We start from the raw sequence: 14,872 nt of genomic DNA, 5'->3' as shown, positions 1-14,872 counted from the left end.
CTGGTGGTTAAACGGCTTGTTTCTTAAAGGTTAAGATTACAACGACGGTGCGTGTGCCCTAACTCAGGGTTCATGGCACAACTACTGCTCTTCCAGACGATGGGTATGACCCTCCACCACACCAACCTGGGGTTTCATCTCTACCGACTCCACCATGCTGCTGCTTCTGTGGTTAAAAGTATGCTATATTGTTTGCTTTTGTGATTTAACCCTTTGACAGGTCCGTCCAAGAATTAAAAAAAAAATTATTTGATGAAATAATAGAGAATCTTTCTCTGAAGGTAATAAAACAAAAAGTACGAAATTTGATCAAAAATTTACGAAATTACATATTGCAAATTTTGTTATGTCAGCAATATTTACACATCAGTGATTTTGCCCATTTTGACTCCTATTTTAGGCCAATTGCATTATTCCAGTCCACCAAATTCTTAGCTATTTCACTAGTATCACTTCTATTTTATCAACTGAGCACAAGAAACTGCCAATCAACTATTTCAACTACCCAGTAAACTGATCAGAAATTGATAATTTGGCCAATTTTACACAAAGTTCAAAATATTTCAGTTTCAAAACAGGGTCCAGAATAAGCAATGCAGGCATTCCTGGCACTAAAATAACATTTCCTCTGTTTATTAGTTATGTTTCCAGGCACATAAATTCCATTTTGATTTCTTATTCACATAAAGAATTTTTAGTCACACCAAACAATAGATTTACTGTCATGCAGTATTGTAATAATTCTTCTTTCTTTCTTTCAACAAACCGGCCGTATCCCACCAAGGCAGGGTGGCCCAAAGAGAAAAACGAAAGTTTCTCTTTTTAAATTTAGTAATTTATACAAGAGAAGGGGTTACTAGCCCCTTGCCCCCGGCATTTTAGTCGCCTCTTACAACACGCATGGCTTACGGAGGAAGAATTCTGTTCCACTTTCCCATGGAAATAAGAGGAAATAAACAAAAACAAGAGCTAGAAAGAAAATAGCAGAAAACCCAGAGGGGGTGTGTATATATATGCTTGTGCAGTGGTCCCTCGTTTTTCGTAGTTAATCCGTTCCTGGAGCTGCTACTATTAACGAAATCTACGATTTGTGAATCAATTTTCCCCATAAGAAATAATGTAAATACAATTAATCCGTTCCTGAAACCCAGAAGTATTAAAACAAAAAAAATTTTTACATGAAATATACATGTAGTACATAAACAATACAATGGGAAATGATGAATGAAACATTAACAGCATAACACTTACCTTTATTGGAGATTCTTCTTAGTGTATGGGAGACTGGAGGAGGAGAGAGATTGGATTGTTTACAGTTTGGAAGGGGAATCCCCTTCCAGCAACACCTCAGGTACCAATTCCTTTTCTGGGGTTGCTTCTCTTCTCTGTTTCTTAATGCCACTAGGACCACCTTGAGAGTCACTGGAGTCCTGTCTCGCAAAATAACTGTCCAGAGAGCTCTGTTTCTGGCGTCTCTTTAAAACTTCCCTAAAATGGGCCAAGACTTTGTCACTGTACATGCTGCCAACATGGCTTGCAACAACCTTGTCAGGGTGATGTTTCTCCATAAAGCTTTCCATCTTACCCCACATAGCAAAAATCTCTTTAATTTCTGAAGAAGGCACCATCTTCCATCTCTCTTCCTCCTCCTCTGCAGCAAGATTCTGAGCTGCGATCTGTTGCTGTTCCTGCTGAAGCTCTTGCAGCTCCTCAGTGGTGAGCTCTTCGTTGTGGTCTTCCACCAATTCTTCCACATCCTCCAAACTCACATCCAACCCCATGGAACTCCCCAGTGCCACAATTGATTTTACAACAGACATAGGCTCATCAGGGTCAGTCCCAAACCCTTCAAAATCCCTCTTGTCGACACAATCTGGCCACAATTTTCTCCAGGCAGAGTTCAGAGTCCTGGTAGTCACTCCCTCCCAAGCCATACCTATAAGGGTTATGCAATGAAGGATGCTGAAGTGTTCTCTCCAAAATTCCCTTAGGGTCAAGTGAGTGTCTGTGGTCACAGTCAAGCACCTGTGAAACATTGCTTTGGTGCAGAGTTTTTTAAAGTTTGGAATGACCTGCTGGTCCATGGGCTGGAGGAGAGGAGTGGTATTCGGGGGCAAGAACTTTACTGTGATGAACCCAAACTCCTCAAAAATTAGGTTATCCAAGTTTGGAGGATGAGCAGGTGCATTGTCCATTACTAGGAGGCACTTGAGATCCAATTTCTTTTCCAGGAGGTAACTCTTCACACTAGGGCCAAACACTTCATTGAACCACTCGACGAAAATTTCCCTCGTGACCCATGCCTTACTATTAGATTTCCAAAACACACACAATTTACTCTTCATAACATTGTTTTTCCTGAACACTCTGGAATTTTCAGAATGGTACACTAGTAATGGCTTCACTTTGAAATCCCCACTAGCATTAGCACAGAACATTAGCATCAGCCTGTCTTTCATAGGCTTGTGTCCTGGCATTGCCTTTTCCTCCTGTGTAATGAAGGTCCTCCTTGGCATTTTCTTCCAAAAGAGGCCTGTTTCGTCACAATTGAACACTTGTTCAGGTTTCAGTCCTTCAGCCTCTATGTACTCCTGGAATTCATGCTCATGTTTTTCAGCCACCTTGTGGTCCAAACTGGCAGCCTCACCATGCCTTACCACACTGTGTATGCCAGTACAGCTCTTAAATCTCTCAAACCAACCTTTGCTGGCCTTAAATTCACTCACATCACCACTATTTTCAGGCAATTTCTTTACCAGATCGTTGTGCAACTGCCTAGCCTTTTCACAAATAATTGAAGTCATAAGAGTATCTCCTGCTAATTGTTTCTCATTTATCCACACCAATAATAACTTCTCAACCTCTTCGAGTACTGGTGATCTCATTTTTGTCAGCATAGTTACCCCCTTTGCAACAACAGCATCCTTGATTTCCTTTTTCTTGGCCACTATGAAACATATGGTTGTGTAGGGTTTCTTATACATCCTGGCCAGTTCGGCCGCACTTGTACCACTTTCATATTGTTCAATGATGTTTTTCTTAAATTCAATCATATTTCTCACCTTCTTTACCACAGGCTTGGCACTAGGAGCTTTCTTTGGAGCCATGGTAGCTTATTTAGTACTTCTTTCTTCTTTCTTTCAACACACCGGCCGTATCCCACCGAGGCGGGGTGGCCCAAAAGGAAAAACGAAAGTTTCTCCTTTTACATTTAGTAATATATACAGGAGAAGAGGTTACTAGCCCCTTGCTCCCGGCATTTTAGTTGCCTCTTACAACACGCATGGCTTACGGAGGAAGAATTCTGTTCCACTTCCCCATGGAGATAAGAGGAAATAAACAAGAATAAGAACTAGAAAGAAAATAGAAGAAAACCCAGAGGGGTGTGTATATATGTGCTTGTACATGTATGTGTAGTGTGACCTAAGTGTAAGTAGAAGTAGCAAGACGTACCTGAAATCTTGCATGTTTTTGAAACAGAAAAAAGACACCTGTAATCCTACCATCATGTAAAACAATTACAGGTTTCCATTTTACACTCACATGGCAGGACGGTAGTACCTCCCTGGGTGGCTGCTGTCTACCATCCTACTACCTAGATTGTAATAATTGTATAAATAATATCAGTGCATTCATGAACATATATTAGACCCACCTGTTGATGTGTATTGATGTGTATCGGCAAAAATCAAACATTTCCGCTACTTTGAGTTCAATTTCTCTTTTTATGTAATATATCTTCCATTCTATCATATGAGACCGAGAAACCATGAATGCAACCGTAAAAACCATATGAAAATACACTTCAAAGCCACTGTTTTAATCCAAAAACAGTCAAAGTTTTTTTTCTCATGCACTGCATGTTGCAGGATTTGTTTAATATAGTGCACACTTACTACATAGATGCATTCTCTCATATCTAGGCCCAGATTTACAACTCACAGCTTATCTGAGTGAGCTGAGCTCATGACATAGTACTACGGCTTGGACCCTGGCTTCAAAGCCATGGAACTATGGGACAAACCCTCAGAGGGTGAAGAGTTCTTGATCCAAAGAACTGGATCAAACTGGATTACCTCATTGCTCTTTCCCCAGGTGCTGGTTGATCTCAGTGGGTTTGATGCTTCTCCATGAATGTAATAGTTATCATATGCAATTATAAACTTATTAAAAATTTTGCTAGTAACCCCCTACTTCTATATAAATTACTAAAAGGACAAGAAGAAAAACTTTTTAAACTGGGATGTTTGAATGTGTGTGGATGTAGTGCAGATGATAAGAAAGATGATTGCCAGTGTTATGAATGAAAAGAAGTTTGATGACCTAGCTATAAGCAAAACAAATCTGAAGGGGGTAGGGGAGTTTCAGTGAGGAGAAATAAATGGAATTAAATCAGGAGTATCTGAGAGAGTTAGAGCTAAGGAAAGTGTAGCAATAATGTAGTACCAAACTTGCACACGAAAATCACTCACAACGAAGGTAAAAGACTTGGCAGACGATGCAACATCCCCCCAATGAAAAGCAGGGGTGTCACTAGCACGTTAAAGAGACAATACAATAAGTGTCAGGGGTCCGAGACTGTTCAACTGCCTCCCAGCATACATAAGGGAGATTACCAATAGACCCCTGGCAGTCTTCAAGCTGGCACTGGACAAGCACCTAAAGTTGGTACCTGACCAGCCGGGCTGTGGCTTGTACGTTGGATTGCGTGCAGCCAGCAGTAACAGCCCGGTTGATCAGGCTCTGATCCACCAGGAGGCCTGGTCACAGACCGGGCCGCGGGGGCGTTGACCCCCGGAGCTCTCTCCAGGTAAATTCCAGGATCAGTTATGGAAGGAGAAGAGGAAATATAAATTCAAGGATTATGTGGATTACAATAAGGGTCTTGAAAAGTGGGTTATAATAAGTGTGTATGTAGCTGGAGAAGAGTGGAGTGTAGAGGAGAGAGAGAGATTTTGGGAGATGTTAAGCGAGTGTTTAGGAGCTTTTGAACCAAGTGACAGAGTAATTGTGGTAGGGAACCTAAATCCTGAAGTGGGAGAAACATTTAGAGATGGTGTGGTAGGTAAGTTTGGGGTGCCAGGTGTAAATGATAATGGGGAGCATTTGATTGAACTTTGTATAGAAAGGGGTTTAGTTACAAGTAATACATATTTAAAAAAAAAACATAAATAAGTATACAAAATATGATAGAGGGCATAATAATAATAATAATAATGATACTGTAGTAGTTTGGTGGACTATGTATTGGTAGATAAAAGACGGATGGGTAAACTTCAGGATGTACATGTTTATAGAGGGGCCACAGATATATCATCACTTTTTAGTTGTAGCTACACTGAAAGTAAAAGGTAGATGGGATACAAGAATAGAATAGAATCAACGAGTAAGAGAGAAGTGAAAGTTTCTAAACTAAAGGAAGAAAACTGGGCTAGTGGGAGTAGGCACTGAGGTTGAAAATGTATGGGGTAGGTTCAAGAATGTAGTGTTAAGCAGAAGTTTGTGGTTACAGGAAAGTGGGTGCAGGAGGGAAGAAGAGTGATTGGTGGAATGATGAGGTAGAGAGAGTAGTAAGAGAGAAAAAGTTAGCATGTGAGAGGTTTTTACAAAGTAGAAATGATACAAGGTGGGAGGAGTATATGGAGAGAAAAACAGAGGTTAAGAGAGTGGTGAAAGAATGTAAAAGGAGAGCAAATGAGAGAGTGGATGAGATGTTATCAACAGATTTTGCTGAGAATAAGAAAAAGTTTTGGAGTGAGATGAACAAGTTGAGAAAGCCTAGGGGATGAATGGATTTGAAAGTTAAAAATAGAAGAGGAGAGTTATTAGACAGAGAGTCAGAGGTATCGAGAAGATGGAGGGAATATTTTGAGGAGCTGTTAAGCGCTCGTGAAGATAGGGAAGCTGTGATTTCATGTATCGAGTAGGGAGGTATAACATCTTGTAAGAGTGAGGAAGAACCAGTTGTGAGTGTGGGGGAAATGTGTGAGGTAGTGGGTATAATGAAAGGGGGTAAAGCATCTGGGATTGATGGGATAAAAACAAAAATGTTAAAAGCAGGCAGGGATATAGTTTTGGGCTGGTTAGTGCTTTTATTTAATATAATAAATGTATAGAAGAGTGTAAGGTACCAAGGGATTGGAAGAGAGAATGCATAGTTCCTTTGTATAAAGGCAAAGAGAACAAAAGAGAGTGTAAGAATTATAGGGAATTAAGCCTGTTGGGCATACCTGGTAAAGTGTATAGTAGTTATTATTGAAAGAATGAAGAGTAGGATGGAGAGCAGGATTGCAGAGGAAGAAGGAGGCTTTAAGAAGGGTAGGAGGTGTGTAGACCAAGTGTTTACAGTGAAACATATGGGTGAACAGTATTTAGTTAAAAGTAAAGAGGTTTTTGTGGCATTTATAGATTTGGAAAAGATGTATGATAGGGTGGCAATCTGGCAGATGTTACAAATGTATGGAATAGAAGGTAGGTTACTGAAAGCAGTGAAGAGCTTTTACGAGGATAGTGAGGCTCAGGTTCGAGTTTCTAGGAGAGAGAGAGAGAGAGATTGTTTTCCAGTAAAGTAAGCCTTAGACAGTGATATGTGATGTCACTATGGTTGTTCAATATATTTATAGATGGGGTTGTTAGACAATTCAATGCTCGGGTGTTGGCAAGAGGCGTGGGATTAAAGTGAGAGGTGTCACAGTTGCTGATGAAATTGTGCTTTTTGGAGAGTCTGAAGAGAAGTTGCAGAGGTTAATGGATGAATTTGGTAGGGTATGTAAAGGAAGGAAGGGGAAAAAAGTGAGTGGTGCACTGAAAGGTCTGTTTAGATAAAGAATGTTATCCATGGAAGCAAAAAGGGGAGTGTATGAGAGTATAGTCATACCAATGCTCTTATATGGGTGTGAAGCATTGATGGTGAATGTTGCAGCAAGGAGAAGACTGGAGGCAGTGGAGATGTCGTGTGTGAGGGCAGTGTGCAGTGTGAACATAATGCAGAGAATTCGTAGTTTGGAAATTAGGTTGTGTGGAGTTACTAAAAGTATTATCCAGAGGGCTGAGGAGGGGTTGTTGAGGTGGTTTCGACATTTAGAGAGGATGGAACAAAACAGAAGGATCTGGAGAGCATATAAATCTGTAGTGGAAGGAATGCAGGACAGGGGTCAGCCTAGGAAAGGTTGGAGGGAGGGGGTAAAGGAGGCTTTGTGTGCAAGGGGCTTGGACTTCCAGCAAATATGTGTGAGCATGTTAGATAGGAGCAAGTGGAGACAAATGGTTTTTAGGACTTGATGTGCTGTTGGAGCGTGAGCAAGGTAACATTTATGAAGAGATTCAGGGAAACCGGCAAGCAGGACTTGAGTCCTGGAGGGGGGTAGTCCAGTGCCTGCACTCTGAAGGAAGGGTGTTAATATTGCAGTTTTATAACTGTAGTTTAGGCACATCTCTAGCAAGACAGTGACAGAGTGAATGATGATGGAAGTGTTTCTTCTTTTCCAGGTCACCCTGCCTTGGTGAGAAACTGCCAGTGTGTTAATAAAAAATAATAAAATAAACATTTTAATTAACTATAAAAATGAACATTTTAAATTTTTTAGAAACTTTTTTTACAGGGATTTCTCAAACAGATAACATTTGAAATATTGGTTCATAAGCATACTTCATCTCTCATACTAAGTCCTTCTTTACAATACAAATTTATTATTCAATTAAGTATATTACCTTCTCTTTACTAGGAATGTATAAAGTACTTCAAAAACTGTACTCTGTTCAGAATATATGTATACAATACAGTGGAACCTTGACTTTGGAGTGTCCCATTGTGCGAGTTTTTTTGAGATACAAGCCATCCCTGGGTTGATTTTTTGCTCTGAGTTACATGCCAACATTTGAGTTATGAGCCAACTCCCCCTGCTTCCCCCTCAACACAAAACCTGGACACCTCGCTTGTTTATCTATGATTTCATGCTTTAATTCCATGGAAATCATTCTCTTTTTCTTATCAGCACTGTCGTTTACACTCACAGTGGACCCTCGACCAACGATATTAATCCATTCCAGAGAGCTTGTTCTTAGCTGAATTTATTATTAGCCGATTTAATTTTCCCCATAAGAAATAATGGAAATCCAATTAATCCATTCCGGACAGCCAAAAGTATTAAAAAAAATAATTTTTTTTACATGAAATATACATTTCCCTACAAAGAAAACAATGAGACATGCACAATTTTTTTTTTTTTTTATTAGCACACTGGCCGATTCCCACCAAGGCAGGGTGGCCCGAAAAAGAAAAACTTTCACCATCATTCACTCCATCACTGTCTTGTCAGAAGGGTGTTTTACACTACAGTTTTTAAACTGCAACATTAACACCTCTCCTTCAGAGTACAGGCACTGTACTTCCCATCTCCAGGACTCAAGTCCGGCCTGCCGGTTTCCCGAAATCCCTTCATAAATGTTACTTTGCTCACACTCCAACAGCACATCAAGTATTATAAACCATTTGTCTTCATTCACTCCTATCAAACATGCTCAAACATGCCTGCTGGAAGTCCAAGCCCCTCGCACACAAAACCTCCTTTACCCCCTCCCTCCAACCTTTCCTAGGCCGACCCCTACCCCACCTTCCTTCCACTACAGACTGATACACTCTTGAAGTCATTCTGTTTCGCTCCATTCTCTCTACATGTCCGAACCACTTCAACAACCCTTCCTCAGCCCTCTGGACAACAGTTTTGATAATCCTGCACCTCCTCCTAACTTCCAAACTACGAATTCTCTGCATTATATTCACACCACACATTGCCCTCAGACATGACATCTCCACTGCCTCCAGCCTTCTCCTCGCTGCAACATTCATCACCCATGCTTCACACCCATATAAGAGCGTTGGTAAAACTATACTCTCATACATTCCCCTCTTTGCCTCCAAGGACAAAGTTCTTTGTCTCCACAGACTCCTAAGTACACCGCTCACCCTTTTCCCCTCATCAATTCTATGTTTCACCTCATCTTTCATAGACCCATCCGGTGACACGTCCACTCCCAAATATCTGAATACATTCACCTCCTCCATACTCTCTCCCTCCAATCTGATATCCAGTCTTTCATCACCTAATCTTTTTGTTATCCTCATAACCTTACTCTTTCCTGTATTCACTTTTAATTTTCTTCTTTTGCATACCCTACCAAATTCATCCACCAACCTCTGCAACTTCTCTTCAGAATCTCCCAAGAGCACAGTGTCATCAGCAAAGAGCAACTGTGACAACTCCCACTTTATGTGTGATTCTTTATCTTTTAACTCCACGCCTCTTGCCAAGACCCTCGCATTTACTTCTCTTACAACCCCATCTATAAATATATTAAACAACCACGGTGACATCACACATCCTTGTCTAAGGCCTACTTTTACTGGGAAATAATCTCCCTCTTTCCTACATACTCTAACTTGAGCCTCACTATCCTCGTAAAAACTCTTCACTGCTTTCAGTAACCTACCTCCTACACCATACATCTGCAACATCTGCCACATTGCCCCCCTATCCACCCTGTCATATGCCTTTTCCAAATCCATAAATGCCACAAAAACCTCTTTAGCCTTATCAAAATACTGTTCACTTATATGTTTCACTGTAAATACCTGGTCCTCACACCCCCTACCTTTCCTAAAGCCTCCTTGTTCATCTGCTATCCTATTCTCCATCTTACTCTTAATTCTTTCAATAATAACTCTACCATACACTTTACCAGGTATACTCAACAGACTTATCCCCCTATAATTTTTGCACTCTCTTTTGTCCCCTTTGCCTTTATACAAAGGAACTATGCATGCTCAATGCCAATCCCTAGGTACCTTACCCTCTTCCACACATTTATTAAATAATTGCACCAACCACTCCAAAACTATATCCCCACCTGCTTTTAACATTTCTATCTTTATCCCATCAATCCCGGCTGCCTTACCCCCTTTCATTTTACCTACTGCCTCACAAACTTCCCCCACACTCACAACTGGCTCTTCCTCACTCTTACAAGATGTTATTCGTCCTTGCCCTATACACGAAATCACAGCTTCCCTATCTTCATCAACATTTAACAATTCCTCAAAATATTCCTTCCCTCTTCCCAATACCTCTAACTCTCCATTTAATAACTCTACTCTATTTTTAACTGACAAATCCATTTGTTCTCTAGGCTTCCTTAGCTTGTTAATCTCATTCCAAAACTTTTTCTTATTTTCAACAAAATTTGTTGATAACATCTCACCCACTCTCTCATTTGCTCTTTTTTTACATTGCTTCACTACTCTTTTAACCTCTCTCTTTTTCTCCATATACTCTTCCCTCCTTGCATCACTTCTACTTTGTAAAAACTTCTCATATGCTAACTTTTTCTCCCTTACTACTCTCTTTACATCATCATTCCACCAATCGCTCCTCTTCCCTCCTGCACCCACTTTCCTGTAACCACAAACTTCTCCTGAACACTCTAACACTACATTTTTAAACCTACCCCATACCTCTTTGACCCCATTGCCTATGCTCTCATTAGCCCATCTATCCTCCAATAGCTGTTTATATCTTACCCTAACTTCCTCCTCTTTTAGTTTATAAACCTTCACCTCTCTCTTCCCTGATGCTTCTATTCTCCTTGTATCCCATCTACCTTTTACTCTCAGTGTAGCTACAACTAGAAAGTGATCTGATATATCTGTGGCCCCTCTATAAACATGTACATCCTGAAGTCTACTCAACAGTCTTTTATCTACCAATACATAATCCAACAAACTACTGTCATTTTGCCCTACATCATATCTTGTATACTTATTTATCCTCTTTTTCTTAAACTATGTATTACTTATAACTAAACCCCTTTCTATACAAAGTTCAATCAAAGGGCTTCCATTATCATTTACATCTGGCACCCCAAACTTACCTACCACACCCTCTCTAAAAGTTTCTCCTTCTTTAGCATTCAGGTTCCCTACCACAATTACTCTCTCACTTGGTTCAAAGGTTCCTATACATTCACTTAACATCTCCCAAAATCTCTCTCTCTCCTCTACATTCCTCTCTTCTCCAGGTGCATACACGCTTATTATGACCCACTTTTCGCATCCAACCTTTACTTTAATCCACATAATCGTTGAATTTACACATTCATATTCTCCTTTCTCCTTCCATAACTGATCCTTCGACATTACTGCTACCCCTTCCTTAGCTCTAACTCTCTCAGATACTCCAGATTTAATCCCATTTATTTCCCCCCACTGAAACTCCCCTACCCTCTTCAGCTTTGTTTCGCTTAGGGCCAGGACATCCAACTTCTTTTCATTCATAACATCAGCAATCATCTGTTTCTTGTCATCCGCACTACATCTATGCACATTCAAGCATCCCAGTTTTATAAAGTTTTTCTTCTTCTCTTTTTTAGTATATGTCTACAGGAGAAGGGGTTACTAGCCCATCGCTCCTGGCATTTTAGCCGCCTCATACGACACGCATGGCTTACGGAGGAAAGATTCTTTTCCACTTCCCCATGGACAATAGAAGAAATAAAGAAGAACAAGAGCTATTTAGAAAAAGGAGAAAAACCTAGATGTATGTATATATATATATATATGCATGTGCGTGTCTGTGAAGTGTGACCAAAGTGTAAGTAGGAGTAGCAAGATATCCCTGTTATCTAGCGTGTTTATGAGACAGAAAAAGACACCAGCAATCCTACCATCATGCAAAACAGTTACAGGTTTCTGTTTCACAGTCATCTGGCAGGACGGTAGTACTTCCCTGAGTGGTTGCTGTCTACCAACCTACTACCTATTATAATATGTATAATAATAATTATAATAAGAATTATAATAACAGATGGCTTCAAAAGGCCATCACTAGATGGCAGTGTTTATCACAACAAAGAGGGAGTGGTTTTGGTCGCCTCCACTTGTTACATAATGACATTTTATTCATTCTAGAGTATATATCAGGTTTCTATGTTATTTATATTGTTTATTATTTCATATTAGATGAACTGTGATAGATAAATAAGTCGTAGAGTTGATAATAGCGAAATATTCAGGGAGTATTTTGTCGTCTCCAGACAAACTCTCATCGGCCGCCGCCGCCGCCACATATATAATGACATATTTTATTCATTCTAGAGTATATATCAGGTTTCTGTGTTATTTATATTGTTTGTTATGCCATAGTAGATGAAATGTGATAGATAAATAAGCCGTAGAAATGATATTAGCAAAATTATTCAAGAAGTATTTTGTCTGGTCTCCAGACAAACTCTCGTCCACCGCCGACACCGCCCATACCACTGCATGAATGAAATATTTTATTCATTTTAGAGTATATATCAGGTTTCTATGTTATTTATATTGTTTATTATATCATATTAGATGAAGTGAGTTGATATTAGCGAAATTATTGAAGTACAGAATTCCACTGGAACGGATTAATTGCATTTCAATTAATTTAAATGAGGAAAATTGATACTGCAAACAAGCAAATCCAGTTGCGAGCAAGGTCATGGAACAGATTAAACTCGCAAGTAGAGGTTCCACTGTATTACAGTTTAGTACTATTTAAAACAATGAAATTTGGTATTACATTATAAGGTTAAGGTCGCAAGGGATTCAAAGACTAACCCAAAAGGGTTCTTTCAGGTATACAGAAGTAAGATTAGGGACAAGATAGGCCCACTTAAGAGTAACTCTGGTCAGATCACTGACAGTGATAAGGATATGTGTGAAATTCTCAATGCCTACTTCCTCTCAGTTTTCACACAGGAAAATACTAGTGATATTCCTGAAATAATAGATTATGTAGAACAGGATGTTAATAAACTATGTATGATTGCAGTAACTAGTGACATGGTCCTTAGACAAATAGAGAAACTAAAACCTAACAAATCCCCAGGTCCTGATGAACTGTTTGCAAGGGTCTTAAAGGAATGTAAAAAGGAACTTAGTATACCTTTGGCTAATCTTTTTAACACATCACTACAAACTGGCATAGTGCCTGATAATGGAAAATGGCAAATGTAATACAGTGGACCCCCGGTATTTGATATTAATCTGTTCCTGAGAGCTCATCGAATACTGATAATATCGAAAACCGAATCAATTTCCCTCATAAGAAATAATGAAAATCAAATTAATCCGTGCAAGGCACCCAAAAGTATGAAAAAAAAAATTTTTACTACATGAAATATTAAGTTTAATGCAACAGAATAATTACAATAACAATAATAGAATTGACACTTACCTTTAATGAAGATCTGGTGATGATTGATGGGATGGAAGGAGGGGAGAGGTGTTAGTGTTTATAAGGGGAATCCCCTTCCATTAGGACTTGAGGTAGCAAGTCTTTTTCCAGGGTTACTTCCCTTCTTCTTTTAATGCCACTAGGACCAGCTTGAGAGTCACTGGACCTCTGTTGCACAACAAATCTGTCCATAGAGCTCTGTACCTCCCGTTCCTTTACGATTTGTCTAAAATGGGCCACAACATTGTCATTGTAATAGCTGTGTTAGAGTGATTTTCATCGATAAAGGTTTGCACTTCAACCCACTGTGCACACATTTCCTTAATTTTTGAAGTAGGCGCAATGTATTCCACAACTGGTATAGGCTCTCAGGGTTAGCCCCAAACCCTTCAAAATCTTTCTTAATTTCCATACTAATTCTCACCCTTTTTACCACAGGGTTGGCACTAGAAGGTTTCGTGGGGCCCATGGTGACTTATTTTGCAGAAACAAGCACCAAACACAGTGATAATATGGATAATATGGAATGTACCGAATGTATCCATAGATGCGCGCACACTGGCTGGCTTGTAAACACTGGCACACAAGGGGCAGTTCAGGCCACATGTGGACAGGTCTCGTACGAATCGTATCGAATACCGGGTTTTCAATCGAATACCGAGGAAAATTTTTTGCGATATAATGCATCGAATACCGGATTTATCGAATACCGATGCCATCGAATACAGGGGGGCCACTGTACCTATTTACAAGGCAGGTGACAGGTCCTTGGCTTCGAACTATAGACCAATAAGCCTTACCTCCATAGTGGGAAAATTTATGGAATCAATAATTGTCAAAGCAATTTGTAGCCATCTTGACAGGCACAGATTGATTAATGAATCTCAACACGGTTTTACAAAGGGGCGTTCCTGTCTTACGAATTTACTAACTTTTATCACTAAGGTGATTGAGGAGGTAGATCATGGTAATGAATATGATATTGTGTATATAGACTTCAGTAAGGCTTTCGATAGAGTTCCACAGCAGAGGCTATTGAGGAAACTTAAGGCACACAGAATAGGAGGAGAAATTTTTTCCTGGGTAGCGGCATGGCTGACAAATAGACAGCAGAGAGTTTGCATAAATGGGGAGAAATCAGAATGGGGGCACGTCACAAGTGGTGTTCCTCAGGGGTCAGTGTTGGGCCCGTTGTTGTTCACAATTTACATAAACGACATAGATGAGGGAATAAATAGCGACATAAGCAAATTTGCTGATGACACCAAAATAAGCCGTCCAATTCATTCTAATGAGGACACTAGAGCACTCCAGGATGATTTGAATAGACTGATGCAATGGTCAGAGAAGTGACAGATGCAGTTTAATATTGACAGATGCAAAGTTCTAAATGATGGACAGTTAAATAACCATGCCACATATAAACTAAATAATGTAGAGAATTCGTAGTTTGGAAGTTAGGAGGAGGTGCGGGATTACCAAAACTGTTGTCCAGAGGGCTGAGGAAGGGTTGTTGAGGTGGTTCAGACATGTAGAGAGAATGGAGCGAAACAGAGTGACTTCAAGAGTGTATCAGTCTGTAGTGGAAGGAAGGCGGGGTAGGGGTCAGC

General features: G+C 39.9%; 1 protein-coding gene across 4 annotated transcripts in view; it reads left to right on the top strand.

Annotated features, from left to right (window-relative positions):
• MKP-4 (MAPK Phosphatase 4) overlaps nt 1-14,872 on the top strand; it is a 157,806-nt gene that overhangs the window by 101,779 nt on the left and 41,155 nt on the right. For all 4 annotated transcript variants that reach the window (XM_070086442.1, XM_070086441.1, XM_053777884.2 and 1 more), the window contains one exon: nt 30-178. In XM_070086442.1, the coding sequence (XP_069942543.1) occupies nt 30-178 (149 nt within the window). The remainder of the gene's footprint in view (nt 1-29; nt 179-14,872) is intronic.

This window comes from Cherax quadricarinatus, chromosome 18, assembly GCF_038502225.1.
Source record: "Cherax quadricarinatus isolate ZL_2023a chromosome 18, ASM3850222v1, whole genome shotgun sequence".
Taxonomy (NCBI): domain Eukaryota; kingdom Metazoa; phylum Arthropoda; class Malacostraca; order Decapoda; family Parastacidae; genus Cherax; species Cherax quadricarinatus.
This window is presented reverse-complemented; position numbering and strand designations above follow the sequence as displayed.